The sequence below is a fragment of the Musca domestica genome, unplaced genomic scaffold (assembly GCF_030504385.1).
Source record: "Musca domestica strain aabys unplaced genomic scaffold, Musca_domestica.polishedcontigs.V.1.1 13, whole genome shotgun sequence".
NCBI classification, from domain to species: Eukaryota; Metazoa; Arthropoda; class Insecta; order Diptera; family Muscidae; genus Musca; species Musca domestica.
This window is the reverse complement of record NW_026712172.1, coordinates 2,655,873-2,669,925: the sequence shown is the minus strand read 5'-3', so window position 1 is coordinate 2,669,925 and position 14,053 is coordinate 2,655,873. Positions and strand designations below refer to the sequence as shown.

Here is a 14,053-nt window from a genome sequence, read left to right as displayed (position 1 = left end):
TGTCCGTCTGTCTGTCTGTCTGTCCGTCTGTCTGTCTGTCTGTCTGTTGAAATCACGATAGAGCCCACATTATTTGACGTAGACCTTTGAAATTTGGCACAAGTGTGTGTATTGTCCCTAGGATGGTTGGTATTGGAAATGGGATATATCGGTCCACGTTTTGGTATAGCCCCCATATAACGGTACCTTCCGATATTCGGTATTTTGATTATTTTTGCCACATTTTTCCACGGATTTGTCTAAAAATTGACCTTTGTAAGTAGTAATGGATTCTAGCTCCAGTGGGGTAACATTATATGTATGGGTCCACGTTTTCATGTAGCCCCCATATAACGGTACCTCCCGTTATTCGGTATTTTGGTGATTTTTACCACATTTTTCCACGGATTTGTCTAAAAATTGACCTTTGTAAGTCATAATGGATGCTGGCTCCAGTGGGGTAACATTTTATGTATAGGTCCACGTTTTCATGTAGCCCCATATAACGGTACCTCCCGATATTCGATAATTTGATGATTATTGACACATTTTTCCACGGATTTGTCTAAAAATTGGCCTTTGTAAGTCATAATGACTTCTAGCTCTATTGGGGAAACATTATATATATAGGTCAACGTTTTCATACAGCCCCTATATAACGGTACCTCCCGTTATTCGGTATTTTGGTGATTTTTACCACATTTTTCCACGGATTTGTCTAAAAATTGGTCTTTGTAAGTCATAATGGATTCTAGCTCCAGTGGGGGTAACATTATATGTATAGGTCAACGTTTTCATATAGCCCCCATATAACGGTACCTCCTGGTATCCAGTATTTTGATGATTTGTTGCCACATATTTCCACGGAATCGTTCCGATGATATGAAGATATTGATATTAAAAGTTTGTAGCGGGTGACAAAACATTCGCTGTATAGGTCCCCGTTTACTTTAGACTCCATATAACGGTACCTCCCGATTTTTGGTATTTTGATAATGTAAGTCGCAATTTTAAACGGAATTGGCCCAAATTTGTTATTTGAAATTTGTAACAAGTTCTTAATCCAGTGGCTAAGCATTATATAATATTCAATTTAGTATTTGGGGTTTGCAATGGGGTATGACATTGTATTTATAGGTCTACGGTAGCAACAACTTTATTTGAGTATGTATAGCGCCTATATGATGGTTTATAAAAGTTGTTATTGTTTGTGCCACAAATTTAGGGTAATAGATTTTAGTTTATCGCCACAGGTAGTATGGTTGTGATTTTTATTGCCTCTGTTTGCTTGATCCTGTTTTTGTACTGTTTCTACAGGTAGTACAGAGTGCATTTTGGTAACAATAACATAATAATTAAATGTACCTGTGGGTTATATAATCAAAACTCTCTTAAATTACCAGTAAACAAAGGTTAACCATAATAATAAAACTAATGTAATATACCTGGCGGTAATAAAACCCTCCCACTCGTCAACTTGGTTCATATACCTGGTACTCTACGCAGATTTTTACAAAACATCTTACCTGGGCAGTAAGTATTTGTGTATATAATAAACCAACTCAACTTTAACAAATCAGTTCACAACGAATCGTTAAACAAAACATAACTTAATACCAACGAAAATAACTGAAAAGTTTTCTATACAGATTTAAAACTGTTCCAATTCGACAATCAATAATTATGCCTAAACTACGTAAACAATCGGCACTACAACGAATTATGAGGCAACATCTTCACAGTTACCGTGAACGGAATTTAAATGACGATCGGCTCAGAAACTCTCAACAGTTAGCAACAAGGAGACAGGATCCTGAATATAGAGAAAATGAGCGAGAAAGGGATAGAGCAGCACATTCAACTCGGCGCCAAGCAGTAAACTATAGATCTGCGGAACAAGAACGGGACATTTTGGCACACTCTATTCTCCGAATGAATTCCAGTTATCGAGCAACTGAACAGGCGCGCGATGCTTTGGCTCACGCTAATCGAAGAATGGATCCAACGTATAGGGAAGAAGAACAACAGAGGGACACATTGGCCCATTCAGTTCGAAGGATGGATCCGACGTACAGGGAGGAGGAACAACAAAGGGACACGGTAGCCCACTCAATGCGAAGAAGGGATCCGACGTATCGCGAAGAAGAGCAAGAGAGGAATACACTTGCACACTCTATCCATCGGATGAATGCGACATTTCGGGAAGGAGAACAAGAGAGGGATACTGTGGCTCGATCTGTTCGGAGAATGGATCCAACATACCGGGAGGAGGAACAACAGAGGGACACTTTGGCCCACTCTATTCGGAGAATGGATCCAACATACCGCGAGGAGGAACAACAGATGAACACTTTGGCCCACTCTATTAGGAGAATGGATCCAAGTTACCGGGAGGAGGAACAACAGAGGGACACTTTGGCCCACTCTATTAGGAGAATGGATCCAACTTACCGGGAGGAGGAACAACAGAGGGACACTTTGGTCCATTCTATTCGAAGAATGGATCCGGCGTATCGTGGAGAGGAACGAGAAAGGGACTCTTTGGCAAGATCTATTCGGCGACAAAATGAAGAATACCGCCAAGTCGAAAGAGAGAGAGACACAGCAATGCACCGAGTACGTCGAAGAAATCCAGTTTTCCGTATTATGGAACAAGAGCGGAACACTTCAGCTCGTCGTGTCACCAGACAAGTTGCTAAGCAAATGCAAGAAGCAGAAAACAGGATGAGAAGTTGCCGCGTCCTTATTCATCGTATGAATCCTACAAACAGAGAAAATATAAACATGAGACAAGCTCTGAGAAGTTCAGCAAGGAGAAGAAATTTGTCGCCGGAATCGAGGTCACAACAACAAATTCAAGATACTTTGAGGTGCAGAGCTAGGATAATTTCCAATTTTTGCAATATTATCAAGAGCGGACCCACAGAAGTTTGTATTTGTTGTGGAGGTCTTTGGTTTGTTACTCAAATTAAGACTCTCCGCAAAACATTTGTTCTACAAAAATACCCAAATTTAAGTACAGTTTTTTTCCAGTTTCCATCTGATAACGATATATATAAATTCTGCAACACATGCCACAAAATAATCAATGCGGGGAAGGTTCCTTCTATGTGTCTCTCAGAAGGTCTACATTTTCCAGCTATTCCGAGTGAACTTCAGGGCTTGACGTCGCTGGAAGAAAGGTTTGTTGCGCCACGAATTCCCTTTATGAGAATAGTTTCATTGGGTTATAATCGACAGTGTGCTGTAAGGGGTGCAGTAGTAAATGTCCCCATTTCACTCGATTCCACCGTCAACGTCCTTCCAAGAACGTCCGATCAAACTGAAGTTATCCAGGTTCATTTGAAGCGAAGAATATCTTACACACACTATTTTATGTCTGAAACGATTCGGCCCGGCAAAATTTTCGAAGCAGCAAGATACCTTATTGAAACCGAATTGTACAGGAAACATGAAATTTGTATTTCATCTGAATGGTTGGCCAATATGGGTCCTGCTGATCAAGTGCCGTTTATAGCAAATTCCGAAGATCGAAGTCTATTATCGAGCGTCATTGATTTTAACTTAGATGAAGATCACATTGAAGAACATAACCCCCAAGAAACCCTCTTAGATTATATTCCAGTCGAAAATGTTCAAATTCAAAATATTGAAATAGCTCCTGGTGAAGGCCATAGACCCATGGATTTGCTATTAGATGAGGACTCTGAAGAGCTATCATTTCCCACTATATACTGTGGTATTAAAAGAAAATCTACAGCGACAATAGCAAAATTGATAAAATCTGAAGCCCGGCGTTATGATAGAAGATGTGCGCGGGTAGACAAAGTCTTATACTCGTATAAAAAATTAGAGTTTTCTAAAATCAAGAACAGTATTTCTACTTGTTTGAGGAAGAAATTTGGTACTCGCAATTATACTGCAACGGATGCTCTTAATGACCGGTTCATACAAAATATAGTGCAGCACGACGAAGGGTATCACATTTTGAAAGGCGTGCGGTCTTCTCCAGCACATTGGGAGGCAGAGAAAAAGAAGGTCTTGGCTATGATCAGGCAATTTGGCATTCCAACGTTCTTTATAACTCTTTCTGCTGCTGAATCACAATGGCCAGAATTGATCGTTATATTGGTAAAAATTGCAGAAGGAAGGAATATTACCGAAGAAGAGGCAATGTCATTTAGCACCCAAAAACGGTACGAACTAATTAGGTCAGATCCAATTACATGTTCCAGGTATTTTGACCACAGAATAAGACACCTCTTCAAAAGTTTCACGGTTAATGGTGGAATATTCGACGAGTTTAATGTAATCAAATTCTACTGGAGAATAGAATTTCAACAGCGAGGGTCTCCTCATGTCCACGGCATATATTGGCTAAACAATGCCCCTTTGTTTGATATATCAGATCGAAATAGCTTCCAACGTGTTACGGATTTTATAGATAAATTTGTTTCTACAGATTCGTCTAATAGCGAAATCCAAGACATAGTCCACTACCAGCAACACAACCACGGAAGAGCATGCCAACGTGAAATAAGAGGTCAAAAATTCTGTAGATTTCATATACCATATCCGCCAATGTCTAATACGGAACTTCTTTTGCCGTTTTCGGATGATGTAGATGAGCAACAATTATCAGCTCATAAGTGCAACTATGACAAAATTTATAATTTGCTTAACGCAAAGTTAACAGATATAGAATGTGAACGATTAAATAATTTTGATCAGTTTTTGGCAGACCCACGGATTAATATGGACAAAGATGAATATCTTGCGGCGATCAGGTCTTCTATAAGAAAACCTAAAATTTTTCTTAAAAGATCCTTCAAAGACAGATCAATAAATGCTTTTAATTCGCGGATTTTAAAAATGCACAAAGCAAACATGGATATTCAATTTGTTCTGGATGCTTATGCATGCGTGTCATATATAGTTAACTATATAAACAAGTCGAATCGGGGTGTTTCACGTTTGTTGCAAGAAACAATGAACGAGATACGTGAAGGAAATTATTCTGTAAAACAAAAGTTGCAGCATATAGGTAATAAATTCATATCAGCATCCGAAGTCTCAGCCCAAGAAGCAGCTTACAATATCTTGGGAATGCATTTGTCTCAGTGTAGCAACAGTGATGTTTATGTCAATACTCTCTTGCCAGAAAAACGTGTTCGCATACTAAAACCGAGGCAAGAGCTTCAAAATCTTTCTCCTGATTCAACCGATATTTATGTATCGAATTTACTTGAGCATTATATTCAAAGACCGGATAATCTAGGCGATGTATGTTTGGCTTATTTCGCTGCACATTATACATACTCTAAGACATTGCGCAAAAGGAATCGTCAACATGATGAGGAGGATGAAGATATTCTTGAAGATGACGAGGAACATCCTGATGATGTCGGGGCTTTGTTTCGCTTAAAAAATAATTCGGGTTACGTATATAAAAGAAGAAGTCCGGCTATAATTCGTTTTCCCTCATTTAGGGCCGACTTAAACAGGGACGACTATTTTCGAACATTGGTTATGTTATACTTTCCATGGCGTAACGAAGACGAAGACATTATAGGAAGAAACAACGAAGATACCTGCTCTATCTACATGGATGTAATTGAAAGGAACCGACAGCAGTTTGAAATGTTCAAGGATGGTGAATTACATGATATATTGCAAAGTATTCGTGAAGACAGTGATGGTGGTGAAGACCATGCGAGTAACGATAACATTACAAGTGACCAACTTTTAGACGAGGAGTTTAGAGCCTTGGTTGTTCCAGAATTAGAGGAAAATATAAATGTCTTCGACATTGACAACCACCATGAAGATGACCTGGAATCAGAAGCCAATGTACACTTAGTAAGACTCCCACCATTAGTAAATTTCGAAGAACTTCAGCATTTAATCAGAACGCTGAACAATAAACAGCGGTCTTATTTTCAACATCTTTTACAAAATATAGTTCAGAAAGTTCGATTTTATGAGTATGTTGCGGGAGGAGCTGGCGTAGGAAAAAGTCGCCTTATAAAAACCATTTATCAGGCAGTTACTTTTAGATATAATTCTATACCTGGCGCTAATCCGGATTTGCCAAAAGTATTATTAAGTGCTCCTACCGGAAAAGCTGCTTTTGGAATTGGAGGTGCGACATTACATTCACTTTTTTCCCTTCCAGTAAACCAGTTCCGAGGAGAGCTACGTCCACTAAGCAGTGATCTTGTTAATAAGCTCTTGGTTAAATTTACAGATCTGAAATTGATCATAATAGACGAGGTCTCCATGGTTGGATGTAGAATGTTAGGTTTCCTTGACGCACGCCTGAGGCAGATTTTTAAAACCACTGAAGCCTTTGGAGGAATCTCTATAGTTTTGTTCGGAGATCTAAAACAACTGCCTCCAGTTGGGGATAAATGGATATTTAGTACCAATACTGCTAATCCATACCACATCCTCGCAGGGGGTGGCTTGTGGGATCTGTTTTCCTTTAATGAGCTAACAGAGATAATGCGACAAAGGGAGGACCAAGATTTCGCGTTTGCACTGAACCGAATGTCAACTGGAGAAATGACTGAAGAAGATGTTTCGCTCATAAAGTCAAGGGTCATACCAACATCGGAGATACCAAATGAAGCAATTCATTTATTCCTGTCAAACGAAGAAACCGATAATTATAATTCCCTTAGATTGGAACAAATCACATCAGAACAATTTGTTTCCAAGGCATCCGATATTTTGAAGTCAGATTCATTAGCTATCGGTCAACGGAATCAAATTTTAAGTTCGGTTCTCAATTTAAAGACCTCAGAAACGCAAGGACTTTGTAGTGAACTAAAATTAAAATTGAGTGCAAAATATATGATGACGATCAATATTGATACCAACGATGGCCTAGTCAATGGAGCCACTGGCATACTGAAGTATATTGATTTTGGTAGAAACTCAACAAAACCAATAACGCTTTGGATCTTATTTTCTGATGAAAGTGTTGGAAGAATGGCGAGAAAAAACCACATCCCACAGAATTATTGTGGACTCCCATTGAAAAGTGCCGCCGAACGTTCCAGTACAAACGGAATGAACAAATAACTATAGAACGCTTACAGTTTCCATTGGTAGTTGCAGAAGGTATAACCATACACAAAAGTCAAGGCGCAACCTATGAAAAAGTTGCTGTTCATGTTCGGAAAGGTATGAGTAGGGCTTCTCTCTATGTCGCTTGTAGTAGAGCCACTAAAGCAAGTGGGCTATACATTATTGGAACATTTACTCCACCAAAACCTTTCTGCAGCTCTGATGTTGTCAAAATAGAATTGGAACGGCTTAGATTGCATAAAGCCATACACTTGCAGCATAGTAAGTTTAACACATCGAATAACGCTTTCACAATATTTTATCAAAACATACAAAGTCTGAGTGCTCATCATTCTGATATTTCTAGTGATGTCACTCTAATGCATTGTGACCTATTGTGTTTTGTGGAAACGTGGACATACCCGGAAGAAGAACTTTTCTTTGACAATTTCTCAATATTGTCACGAATAGATTGCAATCATACTGAAGGAAGAGTAAGAGATAAGAGGGGTATCGCAATTTATATTAAGAACGAAAAGTTTTCTGAGGCAAATATTATTTGTCAAAAAGATCTAAGCAGAGGCAGAAAATCATTTCAGTATTCCCTCATCCAATTCAGAGATATGTATCTTATAGTACTTTACAGGAATTCTTCATATCCCGAATGCAACTTCAAACGTATTTTACTTGAAGCTATATGTGATATTAGAGAACGTTTCGGCGATAATTCAAATATTGTAATTGTCGGGGATTTCAATATCTGTAGAAGTAGTCGAACTAGTACAATTGAAACTGCTCTTCGTTCAATGGGCTTATTATCAAAGTTGGAGAGAAATATACCAACAACGAATCACGGTACGCACATCGATTGGGTATTTAGTAAAGAAAATTTAAATATTAATTGTAGCACTTACGCCACAGTTCACAGCCACCATGATGGAATAGTAATATATAATTAGAATTTTATACTTATAATATAGAATGTAAACACATTTTTTAATAGATTTAGTTTTTATAGAGTTTAGTAAAATATTTTATTGTTTACTCTGTAATCTGTATTAATATATAGATTTATGTTTGATCATAAACATAATATTAATGCAATGAATGACGAATTCGATTCATGTATGACTTCTATATATTTAATTATATTGAAATCCATATTAAGAATAAAATGTAAAATAAGATAACGTTAATTAAGATAGCAATAATTAGATTGTATTTAGACAATGAATTTTAGGTAATAAAAAACATACAGATAAAAAACAAAATAACCATTTTTTATGTTTTGTGTTAGAATAAGAATTTGATGTACAGATGAGGGTTCTTTTCAGATTTGGCGTTTCAAACATGTTTCTAAAACGTGTTTATTTCTAATGTGTACAATTTTCTTATGTGTACAATTTTTTCTGTGAAAGTTATGAGAAAGGAAAGGTGTTTCAAAAAAAATGTTTACATCCGTTTGAAAGAAAAGAAAACAAATATTTAGTTTTACTTCAAACACTAATTGTGGTGGAGGGTATACAAAGTTCGGCCCGGCCGAACTTAACGCCTGTTTTACTTGTTTATTGCCAATATTATTTTTCTCTTCTTCTTTTAAAATTTATTTCAATTTATTTATTTCCAGTTTATTTTTTGTTTCATTATACCCTCCACCATACATAATATGGAGGGTATATTAAGTTCGTCATTCCGTTTGTAATTCATCGAAATAATCATTTTAGACCCAACAAAGTATATACGTTCTTTATCAGCGTAAAATTTTAAGACGATTTAGCCCTGTCCGTCTGTTGTAATCACGCTACAGTCTAAACGAATTAAGATAGGAAGCTAAAATTTTGCACAGATCTCTCTTTTGTCTGCAGGCAAGTTCGAAGATGGGCCATATCGGTCCACGTTATCGTATAGCCCCCATATAACATTACCCCCCGATATAAGGTATTTTGATGATGTTAGCCACATTTTTCAATGGAATTGTCTAAAAAATCCACAGAAGGAATTCCTTGGGAGTACTTTATCCGTTTAAAGAGAATTATCTGTATAGGTCCACGATACCCTTTAGCCCCCATATAACGGTACCCCCGATATTTGGTATTTTGATGATTTCAGCCACATTTTACAATGGAATGGTCTGAAAATCCACACAAGGAGTTCATCGTCAGTACATTATCCCTTGGAAGAGAATTATCTATATAGGTCTACCATATCGTATAGCCTCCATATAACGGTACCCCCCGATTTTCGGTATTTTGATTGAGTTTAGCCACATTTTTCAACGGAATTGTCTGATATTCTACACAAAGAGTTCTTTGTGAGCGCTTTATCCCCTGAAAGGGAATTGTGTATATAGGCCCACAATTTAGTATACACGCCTATACAACGGTACACGATATTCTGTATATTGATGATTTTAGCCACATTTTCCAATGGTATTGTCTAAAAATCCACACAAGGAGTTCTTTGTGAGTACTTTATCCCCTGGAATATAATTATCTATATAGGTCCACGATATCGTATAGCCTCCATACAACAGTTCCCCACGATATTCGGTATTTTGATGAATATAGCCACATTTTTCAACGGAATTGTCTCAAATTCTACACAAGGGGTGCTTTGTGAGTGCTTTACCCCCAAACGTCGATTTGTCTATAAAGGCCCACAATATCTGATATCCCCCCATATGTAGGCACCTTCCGATGTTAGGTATTTTAAAGATTTTAACAGAATTTTTAATGGATTTTATTTTTTTGTTCGGCCCGGCCGAACTTACTGCTTTTTTGCTCGTTGCTTTTCATTTAATTTCACTATAATTTTTTTCTTTTTATTTTATAACTCGATTTATTTATTTTATTATTTTCTTATTAATTATCAACTCAATTATTTAATTTCCTTTTTTTCAAAATTTATTTCAATTTATTTATTTCCACTTATTTAAAAGTTGATTGTCATTTATATTTTTTTTCATTTATTTCTAAAACTAAATTCGAGTTCGCGTACCAAGGCTGCTGGCTATAGAAGGTCTCCCTTTTGAATAATTCTACTTGGGCGCGACGTTTCCTTGGATTTTTTTATTTGAGTATACAAATCCCGATCTTTTTATTGTGGGGTCTTATCCTTTACAGTTTAAGAGGGTGCCCCACGTTGGGGGCCAATTAAACAATTATTTAATAAGTTTTATTTTTTAAAAAGACCGGAGAGGTTGTTACACCGCGTGTTTATTATGAAATCAAATTTGTAACTAATTTACTTAACAAATTTAACTCGAAATGTCACATACGAAATTACTGTTATTTATGCTGACTTTGTATTTCCCACGATCACGCCACTGATATTTGATGATTGTGGAAAAGTGTTATTATTTCGGGTTGCGCGTGTTATGTTGGTTTGCTCATGTTGTAACTGGATCTGCTGTTATGGCATTGGTTCAGTTGCTCGTGTCCTCCCCCTTTAAATCCACACATCCTCGTGTGGGACTGTACTTTGCGTGCTTGTTGTATTAGAACAGTCAGCTATGAATACTTTTATGTTTGGGTTTACCATCATCATTTTTATACCCTCCACCATACTATGGAGGGTATATTAATTTTGTCATTCCGTTTGTAACTCCTCTAAATACTCATGTCAGACCCAACAAAGTATATATATTCTTGATCAGCGTAAAATTCTAAGACGATTTAGCCATGTCCGTCTGTCTGTCTGTCCGTCTGTCTGTCTGTCTGTTGTAATCACGCTATCTTTCGAACAAATTGAGATAGAAGGCTAAAATTTTGCACACATGTATATTTTGCCAGTAGGCAGGTTAAGTTCGAAAATGGGCCATGTAGGTTCACGTCTTCATATAGTCCCCATATAACGGTACCCCCCGAAATTCGGTATTTTGATGATTTTAGCGACATTATTCCCCGAAATTGTTCCAAATTTGGTATTTGAAGTTCGCAATAGATACTGCAGCATAAAACAGAAAATGGGCCATGTAGGTCCAAGTTATCATATAGCCCCCATATAACGGTACCTCCGGATATTCGGTATTTTGATGATTTTAGCGACATTATTCATCGGAATTGTTTCAAATTTGGCATTTGAAGTTCGGATACTACATCCTAAGTCAAAAAATGAGGCATGTAGGTCCACGTCTTCATATCGTACCCCCCGATATTCGGTATTTTGATAATTTTAGCGACACTATTTACCGGGATTGTTTCAAATTTTGCATGTTCGTAATGGATACTTCAGCCCATGCCAGAAATTTGTCTGTGCATATAAACAGATTTTTCTTCAAGTTTCGCATTTAAATATTGTAATAACTTATGACAAAAGTTACCTATGCAGGTCCACGTCGTCGTATAAGCATTCGGTATTTTTAAGATTTTAACAGAATTTTTAACTGATTTTATTTATTTATTTTTTTTTTTTGCGGAAATTGCCAAATTTGTACCAAGTGGTGGAGGGTATTAAAAGTTCGGCCCGGCCGAACTTACAGCTTTTTTACTTGTTTAGCTTTCCATACTAATTGGACCATCTTTGCAGGCTGGTGATTCATTAGGATCTAGATGGGGCTGGATAGGTTTGTTGGGAGTAGTTGAATGAGTTCTTCTCAAGTGATTAACGGCCAAAAGTGTTATTAATATTATAAATATAAACAGGAGAATGGTGCCAAGTATCAGACTTATGTTGTTCATTTCTCCACAATCTTCCAATCGATGAGAATTATTTTGGTTCATCTGATTTATAAATTCCAGTTGCTTGGTGGTTTTTGTAGGTTGCACTAGGGCTGGTATAGTATAGGGCAGATATACTTAATATCTGGGATGAAGTGTCCGTTTTTTATCTATGATATAAGTTATATTAAATCCTTCTGATGCTATTTTTACTCTCGAGAAATTTAGTAATTCGTCAATACTATTAAACAGAATGTGTTCTTTGTCAAAAATTTTATTAAGTGTTTCAATTTGGATAGCTGACAGTATGAATGAATTTATAACGTTTACTTAGCTCAATGAATCGCTAGTTCTATTTTAACAATTTCTTCTTTCAACATTTCTAATTTATATTTGAATTCAAACATTTTTTCATTTTCTACGTTTTTTTCGGATTTAATGATTTTTACAATTTCGTTAGACATGTTTGTTAATTGATTAATTTTTTCAATTGAAAACTTATTAATAATTATTTGATTATCATTGTTCTTAAGAGTATTTTCAATTTTCTTTGAAATGATTTCAAAATCGTGGCGGTCTGGGCTACCAGCCAACCATTTCCAAGCTGTACCGAGAAAATCTAGCGATTTGAATCTTATCCTAGGTTTAATTCTAGCAATATGGGATTTTATTTGGGATAAGGTGAAGGATATGTATGGGATTAAGGGATGACGGCTGGTGTTTATAAGAATGTCTTTTTCAAATTTACGTATTATATTTTCATAATTCTGCAATTCGATGGTATGAATAATTTTAAATGATCCGGTTTAAATTTTTGCTAGCCCTGCATGTATTGTCATTAATTTAGAATTGGAATAGTCCAATATTTGGAAATCTGCTCTGCATAATGACAGCAGTAGTGGTACTCTGCAATATATTAAGTGAATTTAGTTAATTTTTTATGTGGTTTTTGTGGACTACTCGTCCACTCTCGGTTACTATGGTTGAATTTCTATTTTCCTTTACTATTTCTACTTTCTACGTTTCTGACAATTTTGTCCCTAGCCGCTTATTTATCTTAACGTAGATGTGTTGGCCTGGTAAATATTCCTTAACATCGGTTCTGTTTTTGTTGTGATATCTTATGTCATGTGCCTGTTTTTGCTGCAGTTTGTCAACGTCTGAGAGTCTTGTACGGTCGTAACTACCGGGTGAAAAATCTACTGTTCGACCGAAAAATAGATCAACCGGTTTTTCCCTATCGTTGAATGAATCGAATGATTGTATTCATTAATGGCCTTTTCTAAAAGTTCTTCAAAATCACGGCATACTCCTTCAGATTTAATGCATCTCAAAAATTCGGCTAATGTTGAGTGGAACCTTTCGATTTGTCCATTAACTTCCATCCTCTGAGGTGGGCAAGTAAATACATCAATCCCTAACTAATTTTTCATCATAAACATTATTGATGAAGAATTCAACGATCTTTCATTGTCTATTACCACCGTTTTTGGTACCCCATAAAAGAATAAGAGATCTCTAAGAGGTTTCCATACATGTTCCGTAGATTTTCCTTTAAGTATACGGGCTTGAGCATATTTTGAATATTTGTCTATCGATGTTAGCACTAATTTTTTGTCCGTTGAAAATATATCCAAATGAAGGATTTGTCCTGGATAGGTGGGGATAGGTGTTTTATTAAGTTTTGGGTTGTTAGGATGCGTTTCGTAGTTATTTTCTTTGCAAATCGTGTATAGTTTCACAATCCTTTTTGTCTTGCCTAGCATTCCGAAGAAGTAATATTTTTCTAACATCTGTATTTTATTTTCCTCGGCATTACGATCTGCCCTTTTATGGTTGTCTAGTATAATATTTTCTTGGTCAGTTTCAGATGTAACATCGTCAACAACATTCTGGAAACATAAAATTTGTAATTTCGAAAATGAATGGGGTATATATCCTGAATTTTGCCCATAATACATTCTGGTACATTAATACCATTTCTGATTGAAGGATTTAAATATCGCGTTAAAAATATTGTCAAGTTCTTTAGTGTGAATTCTCGTTCGTTAATAATATGCCTGTGGTAACCTGGGAACATATTTTTAAATTGGTAGGATGGCTTAAATACGTTTATTGGAATTTCTGTACTATGAATTAAATTTTCTGCGGAACTTTCGTGACTGTGCACAGTTCCTGTAAGAGAGTTGATTAGGACGTTTTTGTCCTAGCAAGAGCGTCGGCTACCACGATTGATTTCCCTGGTTGGTATTTTAGCTCACAATTATATTCTTCTAAGATGGCTTTCCATCTTTTCACCTTGTGGTTGTTATTTTTATTACTAAGGGCATACGTGAGGGGTTGGT

The 14,053-nt window shown here is 36.5% G+C and overlaps 2 protein-coding genes across 2 annotated transcripts; both read left to right on the top strand.

Moving 5' to 3' along the window:
* The first annotated feature begins 1,662 nt into the window (after nucleotides 1-1,662).
* On the top strand, nucleotides 1,663-2,861 carry LOC131800871 (trichohyalin-like). Its single transcript, XM_059118725.1, has 2 exons — nucleotides 1,663-2,691; nucleotides 2,751-2,861. The coding sequence occupies exons 1-2, from the start codon at nucleotides 1,663-1,665 to the stop codon at nucleotides 2,859-2,861; spliced, it is 1,140 nt and encodes a 379-aa protein (XP_058974708.1).
* A 156-nt stretch (nucleotides 2,862-3,017) lies between these two features.
* On the top strand, nucleotides 3,018-7,065 carry LOC131800870 (uncharacterized). The gene is made up of 2 exons (XM_059118724.1): nucleotides 3,018-3,161; nucleotides 3,220-7,065. The coding sequence occupies exon 2, from the start codon at nucleotides 3,355-3,357 to the stop codon at nucleotides 7,063-7,065; it is 3,711 nt and encodes a 1,236-aa protein (XP_058974707.1). The 5' UTR covers nucleotides 3,018-3,161; nucleotides 3,220-3,354.
* Nucleotides 7,066-14,053: the final 6,988 nt, after the last annotated feature.